The sequence below is a fragment of the Blennius ocellaris genome, assembly GCF_963422515.1.
Source record: "Blennius ocellaris genome assembly, chromosome: 3".
Lineage (NCBI taxonomy): Eukaryota > Metazoa > Chordata > Actinopteri > Blenniiformes > Blenniidae > Blennius > Blennius ocellaris.
This window is the reverse complement of record NC_137652.1, coordinates 9,001,632-9,016,807: the sequence shown is the minus strand read 5'-3', so window position 1 is coordinate 9,016,807 and position 15,176 is coordinate 9,001,632. Positions and strand designations below refer to the sequence as shown.

General features: G+C 43.1%; 1 protein-coding gene across 1 annotated transcript in view; it reads right to left on the bottom strand.

Moving 5' to 3' along the window:
- The window catches only part of bnc2 (basonuclin zinc finger protein 2), a 54,368-nt gene extending 39,445 nt beyond the window's left edge, over positions 1–14,923 (bottom strand). The window contains exons 1-3 of the mRNA XM_080494287.1: positions 14,904–14,923; positions 5,919–6,021; positions 4,230–4,465 (exon numbers count right to left, since the gene is read on the bottom strand). Coding sequence (XP_080350413.1) covers positions 4,230–4,465; positions 5,919–6,021; positions 14,904–14,915 — 351 coding nt within the window. The 5' untranslated portion in view covers positions 14,916–14,923. The remainder of the gene's footprint in view (positions 1–4,229; positions 4,466–5,918; positions 6,022–14,903) is intronic.
- Between the last annotated feature and the right edge of the window lie 253 nt (positions 14,924–15,176).

The window sequence follows — 15,176 nt, the reverse complement described above, 5'->3', positions numbered from 1 at the left end:
CAGTTGACAGAGTGAGAGACAGAAAATGGAGAGGGGGAGTGCAGCAGGGAAAAAGGTAGGGAAAAAAAAAATACTACGGCAGAAATTTTGAAATGTGACTCTAACTCAATAAATACCTCTCTAAACCACTATGGATAAGCCGAGTGGTACCTTTTCTAAGGCCTCAGGACCCACCTGCAACTGGAAATGGTTTCCTGTCTTACACAAACACTGTTGCACCCTAATCCATGTAATTACATCCTATATTCCACATGTGTAAGTACACATGTACAACATTACAGTCACAAGTTTTTACAAAGAAAATAACAGTGCCAGCCCCCCTGCAGCCCTCAAGCACTCCCTGTAGACCCCACCCACCTCACATGTGCATTGCTCATTGGGGGAAACAATACATTTACAGGTAAGTACGTAAATAACAACAACAACAAGAACAAAAAAAAAGCCTGCTGAATGTTTTACTGTATTATTAACTTTAAACACATCCTCATGCAAAGCCATCTGCCACTGAAACAAAGCCTCATGTTGCAGAGCCTTCGGGGTAGATGAGTGTGATTTTGTGGCTGTGTGAGAGTCTGATAGTTTGAATAAGCATTCCTCCGAGTGTGTGCGCAATTAGGGTTAGAGCCGTGTGTGCGTGTGTGCGTGTGCGTGCGTGCGTGTGTGTGTGTGTGTGTGTGTGTGTGTGTGTGTGTGTGTGTGTGTGTGTGTGTGTGTGTGTGTGTGTGTGTGTGTGTGTGTGTGTGTGTGTGTGTGGTTGCGTGGCGGTGGTGGGGGTTGTTAGCGGTTCCATCTGGGTCTCCTGGAAGCCGTGTGGAGTCAGGAAAACCACATCTCATAAAAGCGGAGGCAGCCCAATGTTCTACAAGGACAGAACATTACTGAGAATGTCGCTCAGGAAAACCCTGGGCTTCAGCCCACATGTTGGCTGCAAAGCCTGTCTCACTCTCTCTCTCTCTCTCTCTCTCTCTTGCTCCCTCTTTCCACTCATTCTGTCGCTCTCTCTTTCTCCACTTATTTTTTTACTTGGTAAGGGATAAGAGAGAGGAAGGCAACATAGACAGAGAGGAGTGTGGGAGACAGAGGCTGAGACAGAGAGAAGCCAGTACTGATAGCAATTCCATCTGTCGGTATCGAACAGAGGAGTGAGCAGTGACAGGCCGCGGGATGGGGTGAGGGGGGCATCTGGTGCACATTGGCCGCGGGTTTGTCTGGAAGAAAAACCCTGGGAGAGGGGGAGGCAAGGAGGGTGGGAGGGTGGGAGGGATGGGCTGGAAAGGGGGGAGATGGTAAAAGTCCTGCCAAAATGAAGGGCAAGGAATTCTGGCGATGAATAAACTTGTCTGTGTTGTGCACATATTGTCTTGGATTGAACTTGAAGTCAGGGGAGTATGGGAGAAAGAGCAGAGAAACAAAGCAGCGTGAAGGCTAACAACAAAGCATCTCACACACACACACACACACATCCCCGCGCGCACACACAGACACGCGCGCACACTTCCAGTCATCACCATCTGGAGAAAACCTCCAACTTTTTAATTTTTATGATCCCCAAGACATTTTAAAAAGTGGAAACTACTGGTTGTCAACAGGAAAATGTCAGTTCCTGCTACTTGCTATTTATTGTTTTATCTCTATATGTGCTCCATTAATGGTTATTGATGCCATACATAATTCCTCTCCTTTAAAAATCTAATTCAACTTTATTGTTTTTTAATTGGTATGACACAGTGTTTCTCAGTTCTTCATCATATAAGTTTATTTCATGGAATGAAAAAAAAAATAGTAGCAGTGAAAAGCACATTTTTAATGTAACTTCATTTTGAAGTGAAAAGTGTGTTTACAGTCGGGGTATAATAACAGTTGTTATTGGTTTGTGTCCTCTTCCGATTGTAAGCAGGGAAATGCTGAGACAGCACTGATATATTCTGATATGAATGAACCGTACACAAGCGGTCGTGGCTATTCTTGTACATCAATGTATAGTTGGCTGTATGGAAGGTATGTAGGTGTTTGGCTGGCTCACTGTGCCCACTGATCACACCGGATGGAACTCTGTGAAACTGTAATCGTACAGGTCTCCACCTGGGAGTACAAAACACAACACACACACACACAGCTCACGCGAAGAGAAGACACAAGAGTGACGTGACTGTTTCCAGGATGAGTCTGACTTCACTTGAAAAAGAAAAGTGTCACAGGGTGAAACTAAATTCATCATGCGAGTTTTTAATTGTCAGTTTTTTTTCTCTGTGCTTTGGAAGCATATACATCTGTGTTGTGTTCTCGGAGAAGCTGAGCGGCACCCATCAAAATTAAACACAAGATAAAAGGATTTTCTCTGACTAAATCACTACTGGGCCACATTTGTCATGTAATACAAGAGAGAAAAAGATAGCATAAGGAAAAAAACAAAGAAATCCAGATGTGTGTAAATACACACTGCTGGATAATTATCCTGATTTATAATGCATCTCATTAAAGTAGAAATTAACATCATTACTCCTGTGGCCTTAACGTTTTTGTTCAGAACCTAAATCAGTACAAGCAGGCGTTTGAAAGCCTGACTGCTAGGATTATGGTAAAGTAATTTATCATCAAATAATGTCCCCTGACATCAGTATAAAAAAGACAACTTATTATCTATCATCTGCAATACTGTTCTCCTCACTTTATCTCTCATTTAGCGCGGCGTAGCGGTGGGGGAACGCACCGCTGACATAAAGTGTTGCCCGGAGGCTCGGGTAAGATGATTGAATTTCATAGCTACTTACAGGCTAATAGGGCCGTACAATGACTACTTACTGTCCTTAAGTGACTGGCTGCCGCTCTGTGGCCGCGGCCCCTTTGAAGCCCTTCTGAGGAGATCGGGAGGATTTAGCCAGTAGCGTGACATGAGGCTGAGCAGTTGAGGAACGGTGCTTCCACCAGCTGACTATTAGAAACAGCTGATAAAAACACAGCAGAGGCTACGACTATGGGAACCACAGGCCCGCGATGGTTCTGCAATGAAAGGTTTTCTCACACTGCAGGTTAGGAGCTTAATTCAGTTCAGTCGGGGGATCTGATATTAAATAATAGCTTTTTTTTTGGTTTGTTTTTTACTGACTGATGACAGAGAATTCTAGATTTTAGCAGTGAAAAGGATGTCTTCCTTTATCTGTCTGTTTAAAAAAAATCACAACTTTTATGACAAATGTGCACAACTGACAGAATAGACATTTTTGTGGTTTTTAATCAATTTACATTAAATTCTAGTCAATTGTTTTAATTAAAAAAAATTATATTATATTATATTATATTATATTAGAATTGTGCATCAATTAATTTCTCTTTTAGATTCATGGGTTTAAAAAAAAAAAAAGCATTCACTCTGAGTTTCCGTTTTGTCAGTGCACTTGTTTGTGTTCCTTTCTTTTAGAGAAAGTAACTAAGCTTTACTCACAGAAGCCTTTTCCACCTACAAACAGCCTCTCCTCACCATGCTGTTCCACTTAAACTCTTGGAAGATGAAACCATACATGCATACAGATAAATGCAGGCGCGCACACACACAGTATGTATATGTACATATATAGCAAACCACATGCACATGTTCCCTTGCTCTTAACTAATTCATCCAGGAACACTTTGGTTTGGGTTTCAACACCAAAACCTCTGTACCTTTGATTGAGAAATGTGTCTGACTGCAATTACATGGGAGGAGGGAGGGGAGGAGGGACAGACAAATGGATGGATAGAGAGGAAATGTGCTACAGCGGTTTTTATAGTTTGCTGGCATGACATTTTTCTCCAATTTTTTAATTCCTTTCCTTTTTCCAGCAGGGGCATAGTGTTGACAGGGCAGGAAAAGGGGCCATGCTGGAGTAGAAGTAACAGCAGAGAAAATGTGAAGAAAATGGATGGGCAATGGGACTGAATTGGCCTAAATTGTCACTGCTGTGCTTTTGATCAATACCTCTCAAAATAACTGCCATGTCAGAGAAATTTGTGGATTCACTTGGTGAGAAAATGATGGCAGTGATCATTGTGGATGTAACCCTCACTTTCAAGAATCCCTGAAACCCCTAAAAAAAAAAATATATATATATATATATATAAAAGGATTAGGAAGGATATGTTTGTGTGCAAGTGGCACCTCTGCCTCCCTTATCAGGTGCGTCTGAGGTTTAAACTCAACGCATCTGATGCGTTCCATGTGTGGCACTGCGGCGTACATGCCTGACACTGACCTGCAGTATGTAGCCTCGGACATAGTCTCGGAGGGTCCAGCCCAGACCGTGCAGGATGTGCAGCACCTCCTCCTGCTTGAGCACGGAGAAGAGGCGGTCGAGGAGGATCTTGAGCCGCACAGGTACGGCCTGGGTGCCGTAGAGCATGAGGCTGCTGATGTCGAACACCACGTTGGACTGGACGATCTCCACCTGGGTCGGGTGGTAGAGGTGCTGGGTGCTGAGCTTGTCCAGAGCTGCATGGGTGGCCAGGTGGCAACGGGAGAGAGAGGAGAGAATAATGCGCACACGCACAGAAACACAGACGGGCAGACGGTTAATGACTACCGAGTTCCTCTCTCATCTCGGATCTTCCCTCGCAGGCTGCTGCACAGTCAGCACGAGGTGACGATAACACATCTATCAGATAAAAGCATTGGCAATAATGTTATTACCCACCATTCTTTCTATTTTATCTAATCGCTTGCTCTTTCACATTTAGACTGCCTTATTTTAATGCAAAAGATTGTTGTCTTTTTTTTGTCAGGAAATATACAAGCATATATAGCTAAACGGTAGAGGGAGCCACTTTGGTGTCAGAAATCAGTGGGAAAAGAAAACAACTTAATTACTGTCTGCAGCTTATGAAGTTGAATTTGTGAGGAATGGCAGATTTGTTATTCTTCCCACTGTTACAACCCCAGTCACCTCTGACTCCCCTCTGGCGGTCTGGGCGACACCTGGTCAACTCTTTCTCTCTTCTACCTCTGTGTTTCAGTCCCTGTATTCTCCCTCACCTCACCCTCCCTCCTTCTCGCCCTCCCTCTCTCCCGCCCTCCCTCACATTTCGCTGCCTGTCTGGGTGACACCTGGTTGGGTCTCTCTCTGATCCTGGGACGGCTTTTTCCTGCTGACGGGGCCTTTGCCTGACAACACAGTGCAGCCAGACACGAACATAATAAAAAATGAAGAACTACTTGTCAGAGTCCCTGCCAATGCCGACATGAAATGAAAAGTGGGGGAGAGGAGAGATGGGTGCCTGACAGTTCAGAGGGAGAGATTAAAAAATAGTCAATGGGGTCCTGTGCACTCCGCTGAAGGGCCCATGGCTCGCTCTTGTGCGGACGCAAGCCAAACAGGTGTTTTCTTTTATCTTTTTTTTCCCCTCCTCCTTCTCTTTGTACTTTTTTTGCCTCCTCTCCCTTTTGCTTATACCCGCATGAAAAACTCACAAGGTGTGGCCCCTTGCTTCTCTACCTCGCTTGCTTCTAGTGTTGCCCCCCCCCTTTTGTTTTTGATCTAGGGTGCAAAAACACACCTTTGAAAATAACAAAAATAATACAGAAGCAAAAAGAGCAGCAAAGTTACATCTGTGCAGAATTAGTGAAAAATTTGTAGTACATTCACAACCACAGGGGTGGTCTGTTTTCCTGCAATAAATTAATAAAAAAAATAATAATAATAAAAAAAAAAATATATATATATATATATATTATGGAGCACTAAGATACAAGATTCATGCTACTGGCATCTATGATAATTTTTGGTACAGAGAGGACAGAAATGTAGGTCAGGACCTCCTTTTAATCCACTGCAGGAGCTGGCAGATTTATGAGGGTCCGAAACTGTGTTTATATTTATTTATGCCATACCTAGAGACACTATATCTACATACACCAGCGACTCCCCCCGGACTATTAAGTTTCTTACCGTGAGCTACCCAGCCATGTTTGCACTGGTCACATGTTCGTAGGTGAATCTTCCCTGGTTGGAAACACTCACATGTGCAGTTCACCAGTGTGCAGCGAATGGCCTGTGGAAAGACAGAAAGGAAGAAATTCACATTAACAACTGAAATTCAAGAACATTTTATCATAACAGTTTGCAAAACTTTTTTTTTTTTACCTATTGCAACATTAATTGATCTATTCATGGTTTTTGCCAGCTTGAGTGTGAATGCAGTATGAGACAAAACTAATCAACAGCTGATTCAAATGCCACAAATATCAAGTTGCTTCTACTACATTCCGCAACATCTGTCTGTAAATCTGCATTCCCCTATACTGTAATATTGCTGAGTGCATGTGCACTAACAAAGGACGAGCCTTCCTGAAAACATTGAAATCCAACTTGTTTTGGCTGTGGCTCCATTACTCAACACTGGAGCTGCACTTAGTCTGACCCCGGAAAGCTTTTAGTAGTAAGAGGTTAAGTGTCCAGACTCGACGAGGGCAACTTAGTACAACACAATGCATCTTCCTTCATAAGCAGCTATTAACAAAAAAAAAAACCCTTACAAATGTTTGGTTACAATTTACAAGATTCATTTTATTACTTAAGACTTTTCTTGTTCTTGGGACTATAAAAAGAGCTGTCCTGTATGTCGTGTATGGAGAAAGTTTGGTTTACACAGAAATCTGGCCAAATGAATACAGCTTTATCATCCAAATGAGCGCAGCAGCTGCAAGCTGTAAATTTCACACTGACATGGAGAAACGGAGGACTGTGCAAAAGGAGGGAATAGAGGAGTCAAAAGACAAAAAGAAAATTGAAACATGAATCTTAATCAGCAGTGGCAGCGCTCTTGTTTATCAGACAATTTCTACATCATCAAGATGAATTGATGAGTAAAGGTACTATCACTTCTGCAACCTGAAAAGCCTAGAGGGAATCTGCAGCTGTAGTATGACTAATGCAAACCTTTCATATGGAAAAAAGGGGAACAGTTTCACTCCAAAGACCCACACATTACAATTTAATGAAATATGTATTTTCCGAACATGAACATGAAATCTGAGAATGTTATCTGTCATGCACATGGTAATAAACAGCAACTGCACACAAAGAGAAGAATGTGTAATACATTTTGCACATATGGGTGTCACAAAAGATTGAGAGGATATTATAAGTCTTCAACATCTACAGAGAAAAAACCCCCAAAACTGCAATCAATAAAATTACAAGAAAAACTATTTCAAGAATGCCGAAAGCAGGAAACGGGGTATAGTGTGCAGGAGGGCTGCGAGGAGCTGCCTTATTTATTTTGACAGGAAAATCCAAATGATCTAGTTGTGAGGAAACTTTCAGATCAAAACATGAAGGCACTATAAGTCGGGATGCATGTGGATGTTTATCAGAGACAAGGAGAGGAAGACGATGACAAAGTAGCCGCTTGTTTTCTCTCCAAAGCACTACTTATCTGCCACTTTATGAATTTATAGTCTTTACTACATGCGCTATCTCACACCGTCTCGGGCGGCACTGCGACAATAAGGTGACGGATGTGTACATGAAGGGTCGTAGGTTGGAGTCCATGTCCATACCAGCAGCCAATATTTCACAATATCTGAGACAATCAGATAGAGCAAGATGAGCAACAAAGATCTTAGATCACACACACACACACACACACACACACACACAAACACACACACACACACACACACACACACACACACACACACACACACACACACACACACACACACACACACACACACACACACACACACACACACACACACACACACAGCAGTAGTTAATACACGAACAGTCACAACCAAATATCCTTGTGCTCAGTAGCACATGTGCACCAACTGAACCCAAACACACATCCTGATTTTTAAAAGGAGAAAATAGCTCACACCTCGTCGGTGGATTAAACCAATATCCTGCAACTCAAGATATAAAACTTACCTCAGTCATAATCTACTGAGGGACCATAGAATCTATCAGAATCCCCCCTTGCTCACCCTTCAGTGTTGTAAACCAGATTAGTTACTGGAAGTGTCAAAGTGAACATGGGCTAATCCAAGATTAAACACAAAATTACACCACTTCTAACCATGTCACCTCACAGTTTGACACCAAACGAGACAGGAGACAGAGATTATTTGACTTTACACAATTTTTAAGCTCTTCAGGTGCAGACACGGCAATCCTCGCAGTGTGTGAGGATTACATGCCATGTGTCAGCTGGAGCGCACATAAGGTATGCACTGAGCTGACGCTCTAATCCAGGGCAACGTGCAATAAATGAGTTCAGTGCTTGTGCTCGAGGACACACAATAAAGCAGATGTGGCTGTTCCTAAACATGTTTCTAAACAACATTCAATGAGATAAGATCCTTTAGCTCCATTGCGTTTTTTTTTTTTTTTTTTAATTCAACTACCGGTAATTAAATGTCTTTCAAATGTGCAGAATGTATGTAATAATCGAGTGTTTCAAAAGATCTTAGATTCTAAAAATAACCTTAGAAATGCAGCTGTGAAATATTCTAATATTCAAACGTTTTTTTGAATACAAAAGAAAAAACTGAAACATTAAAACGTAAAAAAAAATATAAATAGAAATAATGCTTGTCGCTCCAAAATATGAAAAGATCACATTCAAACAATTGTGTAATATTTTACAATTGTAACTTCTTCAATGTTTGATAAGACATTTGCAATTAGCACATTTTTAGTGCAATAAAAGCAGAAATATGACAGAAGTAATAACTTATCTTTGCTGTTATAAAATCGTTTTGTTCCTTTCTTGATCTGTCACGTCATCATTGACATTTAGTGCAATTTGTCAGTTCATTCCAGACTCGATTTATTTGCCACATAAAACTTTTTGAAATAAATCTGTAACTCTTCTTGCAGAGTCTTGTTTAGAGGAGCCGAATCTAGCACAGGGATGTCACACTGCACAGGCCTTTTCTAATTACCTCTCTATGCGGCAGCGCTAACAGCAGAAGATGGAAATAAACAAATGGAAATATCAAATGCACCTCTGCTGTTTACGAGCTGGGATCTGACAGCTGACAAGATAGTTAAGGGGCGTCTAATATGGCAATTAGAGCATGCCACTGTCTGCAGGGCTGCTGCTGTGACAAGGCGCCCTCTAATCACTGACTTATTACGCTGGCTAGCAGCACCTCTCATATCTGGCCCATTAAGCAGACAACAGCATTAAGAAGCATTAAAGCAGCAAGCCCCCACAACCGAGGAGGCACTGACAGGCGAAAAAGGATAGGGAGGGGACGAACTGTGCCTGTTATTTCTTGGTGTTAATTTGCGCATTGTTTCACATTCAAGGAGGAGCGACTTCCAAGAGAGTAACACAGGAAATCTTTGTGTTGTCAAAGTTGACAATACAAGAGATTAAAGATCAGTCTGAAGAGAGGCAAATGGAAGCGGCAAAGATGGTCACCAAACGCAGGCACATCACAGATCTGAGTTTGTCGGTCTGTGCGGTGTGTCAGAGGAAACCAGAAGGACAAAATCATCAAGACACCTCACGATTCCCACACACTCAGAACTTAGTGGCCAGCATGGATCTGGGTTGCATTTGGCTGTGGTTTAAATTGCGTCTGGCCTGGGCTGGGTCAGGGACAAGTTTGGGCCCTGATCCCACTGCTACACTCGCACATATTTGTCACAGCAGGCCGGGGGAGGAGACTGTGTTATCTGAGTCCCGGCCAGATACACAACATTAGTCACTGTGCTAACGTCTCGCCAGGGTTTCCTCTTTGGCTCACAACTAAAGAGGACGATGGTGAGCAAAAGGACAGAAGAGCGTGTGTGTGCGTGCGCGGCCAAGCGTGTGCGAGACTCGGCAAATCACTGGGAAAACTGAGCAGCAAGACAGCGAAGTGGAGACAATCCCGCAATGCCGTGGCAATTAGACCCAGACAACAGTTGACCCTCTCTCACAGCTGCCATGTTTGTTGCTATGGTCAACAACTTAACCCAGAATCGTTCAGAAAGCATCATTTTCTGCCCTTATCTAGTTCAAGTGTGTCTGTCTCACTGCTGGGCTTTGTTTAGCTGGAGGCTTGATGTTTCATGGATGTTTTCCTTGGCTCACAGTCCCTGTCCCAGCCCAATTGTATAAACACTGACAGTCAGCAATGGCCAGCATCAGACTGGGGAGGACTCTCAATTAAAAGACTGTTAGTGGTACAGATGGACCGAGGAACTGCAGGAAAGAGGAGCTGTACAACAAGATGGCTTCATTGTGGACTTTTGCACTCCGGTCCAAGATCATTTTAAACAGTCTGCAAAAGGCATAGCAGAAGATCAGATGCGTGCAAGCCAGTCCAGCTCCAAACCAAGCAGCTCGAGTACGTAGAGGTCAACAGGGACATTGCTTTGGCCTTTACAGGACCTGTGAAACTATAGAACCAATGGGGATACTAAACTAATATCCTGTACTACTGTATTACTACCCTGTCATTTTTTTAAATGTTGACATTGTAACTATATGCCACCAACAACACCACTTGCCTCATCCGTTTCAGCCTCTCTGTATCCTCACTCGACGGCGTACAATGGAGCCAGCCCAGACAGCTGCTGGATGCTTGGTGGGGATTGTTCCTTCTACTTTAATTGAAACCTTTACCATGTTGAACACACAGCCACAGACCACATCTCTTGTTTGGTGAATTAAGCAAAGCCGAGATTTAAATGAAAACCCTGTGCGTACGTCTGCATCTGTGTGCATGTGTGTGAGTCTTTGCAGCAGCAGCAGCTTCGGATTTAAATTTGTCTCTGCTTAGGGTCACTGTAAAACACTGGGAGCATCTTGTCCTCTCTTCCACCCACAAGATATTATCTCATCCATGAGTTAGCTGCTGAAATGCTGTCAATTTCCTGCCAGAAATGTGCGGCCAACGTGTGTAGGAAAAAAAGACACGGCGGCTTTGCGTGTCATAAAAAAGGCCAGGACTCCGTCAAATAGATCAGGACTTCACAATGTCCATATTGGAAACAGGTGACAAATAAAACACACAGAATAAAGAAAGTCTTTGTAGTCAAACACAGCACGCCGCAAAATACAGGAGAGCAAATGCCTCATGCCAAGGCTAATCTTTGCTTGTTTGATTTTATACATTGGATCTGACTTGAAACAGGCTGCACTAGCCCAACAAAGTGGTACAAAATAAACAACAATTATTCACTTGTGCACCAACTTTGGTTTCAAACACTGTACTGGGGAGAACTATAATCCACAGAGCAGAGACTGTTTTCCTTCTGAAATCCCCACGGTAGAAGGCCCATCCTCCACGTCAGTTTTGGTTTGGAGCTCCGGCGGCTCGCAGTCAGAGAGGCAGAGGTCCCTGTCCTTTGTGCAGCTGTGCGTCTGGGCTTTGACACGGGGCAGAGCGACCAGAGCTATGCTAATGGGAACCAAATGGGGCGTGAGTCCCTGGTGGATTACAGAAGTAGAGGAGAAGCATGTGTTTTCATGTATTCATGTTGAGACGCTGTACCCCACTCTTCTCTTCCCTCTCTATTTATTTATTTATTTTACTTTCTTTAACGTCTTTCCCTCAAGTCAAACATATGGAAGTGGCCATGTCTGTTATTTGCACGCACTCCCGTTTATTCTATCTGTGACTTCCATCGTTAAAGATCTAATGTCAAACAAGTCGGCATATCTCGAATCACATATGCAGACGAAATAGATAAGCTGTTATAATGTGTAAAAGTACTTAATCCATAGTTCAATATTTTAAAATTACATTTGGATGTAATGAAGATAAACATTCAACAAAGACCGGTGAACAATGACTCACATCTGAACCTCATTGTTCCATGAACATACTGTGTGTGTTTGTGTGAAAATGTGAACCAGAACTTTCAGATGTTTGGCAGTGCCTCTGAGGCCTGCTGCACTTTGCTTTCACCTGTTCTTACTGCGGCAGGATTCGTCTTGCTGTAGCAGCTTTAGAGCTGCTGCAAGCCCCAAAATTTGAAAGGATCACAATGTGGTTAGGCTTTCAAACATCCAATGGGATCGACGTGATAGATGTAGTGGAGGAAATAACAGAGTTTGAAAGTATTAAGATGTATTAAGGTTGTGAGATAAAGTGACAAATTGGCATGGATCACGGTGTTTACGGTTTCCAGTTGCTTGCATCATCTGTCAAATCAAATCCTGTCCTCATTGTTTTGTGCATTTTTTTTTTTTTTTTTTAAACGTGGTACTGCTGCATGCTCGTGTTGAAATTACAACCATGCTGTCATTGAGAAGAATCATTAGGCAGGAATTTAAAAGTTTATAACTAAAACAGCCTAGACAAGTTGTGAGTGACGACATCTGCCATCCAGTGCTGTTCCAGATGATTCTACATTCCTTCACATATGTAACATCCATGTGATTTCTCCATTACCAAGCATGCACTGAAGTCGGAAACATTTAGTTTTTCCAAAGTTCCTACTTTCGCCGTCTGAATTGACAAAGTAACAGAAAAATAAATCCCCTCATGATGAGCACCACCCTATACTTTTCAAATCAGATCAACGCAGAAAAGCAGTTTGACTCGCTCGCATGACAAATAGCAGTGCATGCACTTGTGGTCAGTCATGCTTGTTTATGAAGTGGACAGATAAAGAACCCAGCTGGCTTTGATATTGTGAAACAGAGAGGAAGAGGGAGCATAGTGTATCAATACTGGGCCAGAAACACAATCCTGTGATCTTACTATCATATGCCATGCTCTCAGTCAGAGCTCCCCGTATGGATGGAAAGATGTACCACACCGTTAACACTGGCCTATACTGTCAGTTCAAATACCAAAGCATCAAGGGAGCAGCAGTTTCTGCCTTTTTTGTGTGTGCAGACAGAAGTCCATGCAGAGGCCCCCCAGTCCAGGCCCCTGGCCCCTCTCAGCTCTCCTCAAAGCATTTCCCCAGCCAGAGATCAAACCAGCTGCCCAGTGACAGACCTCTGGGTCCACAGACACAAGGCCAGGTTCAAAGAGGGGTGCAAGGGGAGGCAGGGAGCAATAGAGGGTGAATGAGAGAGGGAGAGGAAACGAATAGGAATGCTGGCAAAAGGGTAGAGCTGTGTGATGGCAAGGGAGTCGAGGTGGGGTGGGGGGTGGGGGGTGTTGTAGCAGGTCAGACAAGCTGGTGGGCAAGAGCTGTTGCAGCAAATATTGAGTAGCGAGTGGAAAGCTAATAAGGGGGGGTCAGATGAAATAATGCTTTGCAAAAGATGCGTTTTATTCCCAAAAAGGACATTGTTTTTAGTTTAAATACACATATCATGAGACTTAGTAATTCTGTATTGATACCAGTGATTTAGATAAAAGTAAAATTAGCAGCTTATAAATAAAAACCAAATTCATAAAAAAGTGAGTTCAATTCAGTTGGCTTCACTTTCAAACAAAATATCAACATCAATTGTTTTTAAAATCAAAATCTATGCCAAATGCTTGCTTCATGTTAAATTGTACCTATTGTACCGAACAAAGAAGTTGGTGAAAATCATAACTTGTACCAATAATAAAATAGGAGTACTATAAAACTAAAAGCTAAAAACGACATCACAACCTATTAGGATCTGTATTGTTCAGGACCCCACTCCCCTTTTACTGGCCTTTGTGTGAGCAGGAAAGAAAATAAAGAGGCCTTTGTCATCAATATAGTGTATACTAGATCTGCTCTGACCTTCACCCTATCAGAGTGAGCAACCTGCGGGAGATAAGCACAACTTCCAGTCAGATCTAACACCTGCCCTTGCTGATTGCCCTCCCCAAATCCAAATATCCTGGGGACAGCCCACACGGCTGTCTGAAGACTTGTGAGAGTGACGTGACCACACAGTGTGACCAGACACAAGTTTTTTACTTTTTTTTTTTTTAAAGCGAGGGTAAAAAAAAAAAAGGGGGGGGTGGTGGAATGAAGAGCAGGATTAAAAGGAGGGAAATAAAACATGAGGAATGGTGGAAGAGGTCTGGCTGGTGAAAATATGAAGGGGAGAGGCAGTGACCGGCATAGGCTGCTCTTTTCATCCCCCCGTCGACACCCGAACACAAACAGAAAGTATTAGTCAGAACCCAGACATATTGCTGACCCCTCTCTGCGAGGGGACTTCTCCATGGTGATCGTTGATTGGTGTGGGCGAGTGGACACACACACACACACACACACACACACACACACACACACACACACACACACACACACACACACACACACACACACACACACACACACACACACACACAGCAGGCTAGACAGCAGCATAACGACAGGATGCCACAGCATTTTAGAGCAGAGCCCCCCCCCCCCAAAAAAAAAAAAATTGACATTCAGTCATCACACTAGTCTAACAAGTGAGACTCCTCAAACTTTTCAACACACTCGCACACAAGCGCCCACACACTCCCCCACTTTGTCTCTCATGCAAACATGTGTACTCTCACCCGCGCACACAAACACATGAGCACATGCAGTGAAATCCCCTTCTCAACCGAGCTCCCAGCCAGAGAAATCTTGGAAGAGCTCCTAGATTTAATCGTGCCAATAACCCTTTATTTTCTTTGACCATTTTATAATGTAAAAAAGCACGCGCTAATTGCGTATAAGTAATCGGGAGATTATGTGTATGATTTTTCTTTGCTCGGGCAAACTGAACGCTACCATGAACCGATTGGCTCGCTGTCAAGACACACGACTGGGCAATAATATTTGTTTCTTTTCTCTGAGTTTTGTTCAAACAGTGTGTCAGCAACGGTGGGTTCCTTGTAAACACCTGGTCCTGCACACTCGGCTGCTGTAGAACTACAGCTGAGTAAAGGCTATACTAAAACTTATATTATTCTAGTGACATACCGCCACAAATTTGCTGCATATTTATTTGCCACAAAAGTGGCAGAAAAGGAGGGGGAGAAAAAGATAAAAGTCACTTGGTTTTACCTCAGCCAGCATAGCGGGAAGACTACTCCTGATTCGGTTTTGTAATTCCCGCTTTCATTAAAACACTCCAAGAAAAAACGGACCCTTCCATTAGTATTAGCAGTCTCAAGTGACAGAGAAATGGGACACGGGACAGAGATACAGCGGGAAGGGGGGAGGAAGGGAGGATTTAACCAATAGCTATATTACTGCAATGACAAGTGTGTCACTCCCAAAGCCACACAAGCCAGGGAGGGAAGTGAGGAGTGTCTGTACAAGACTGAGTGTGTGTGT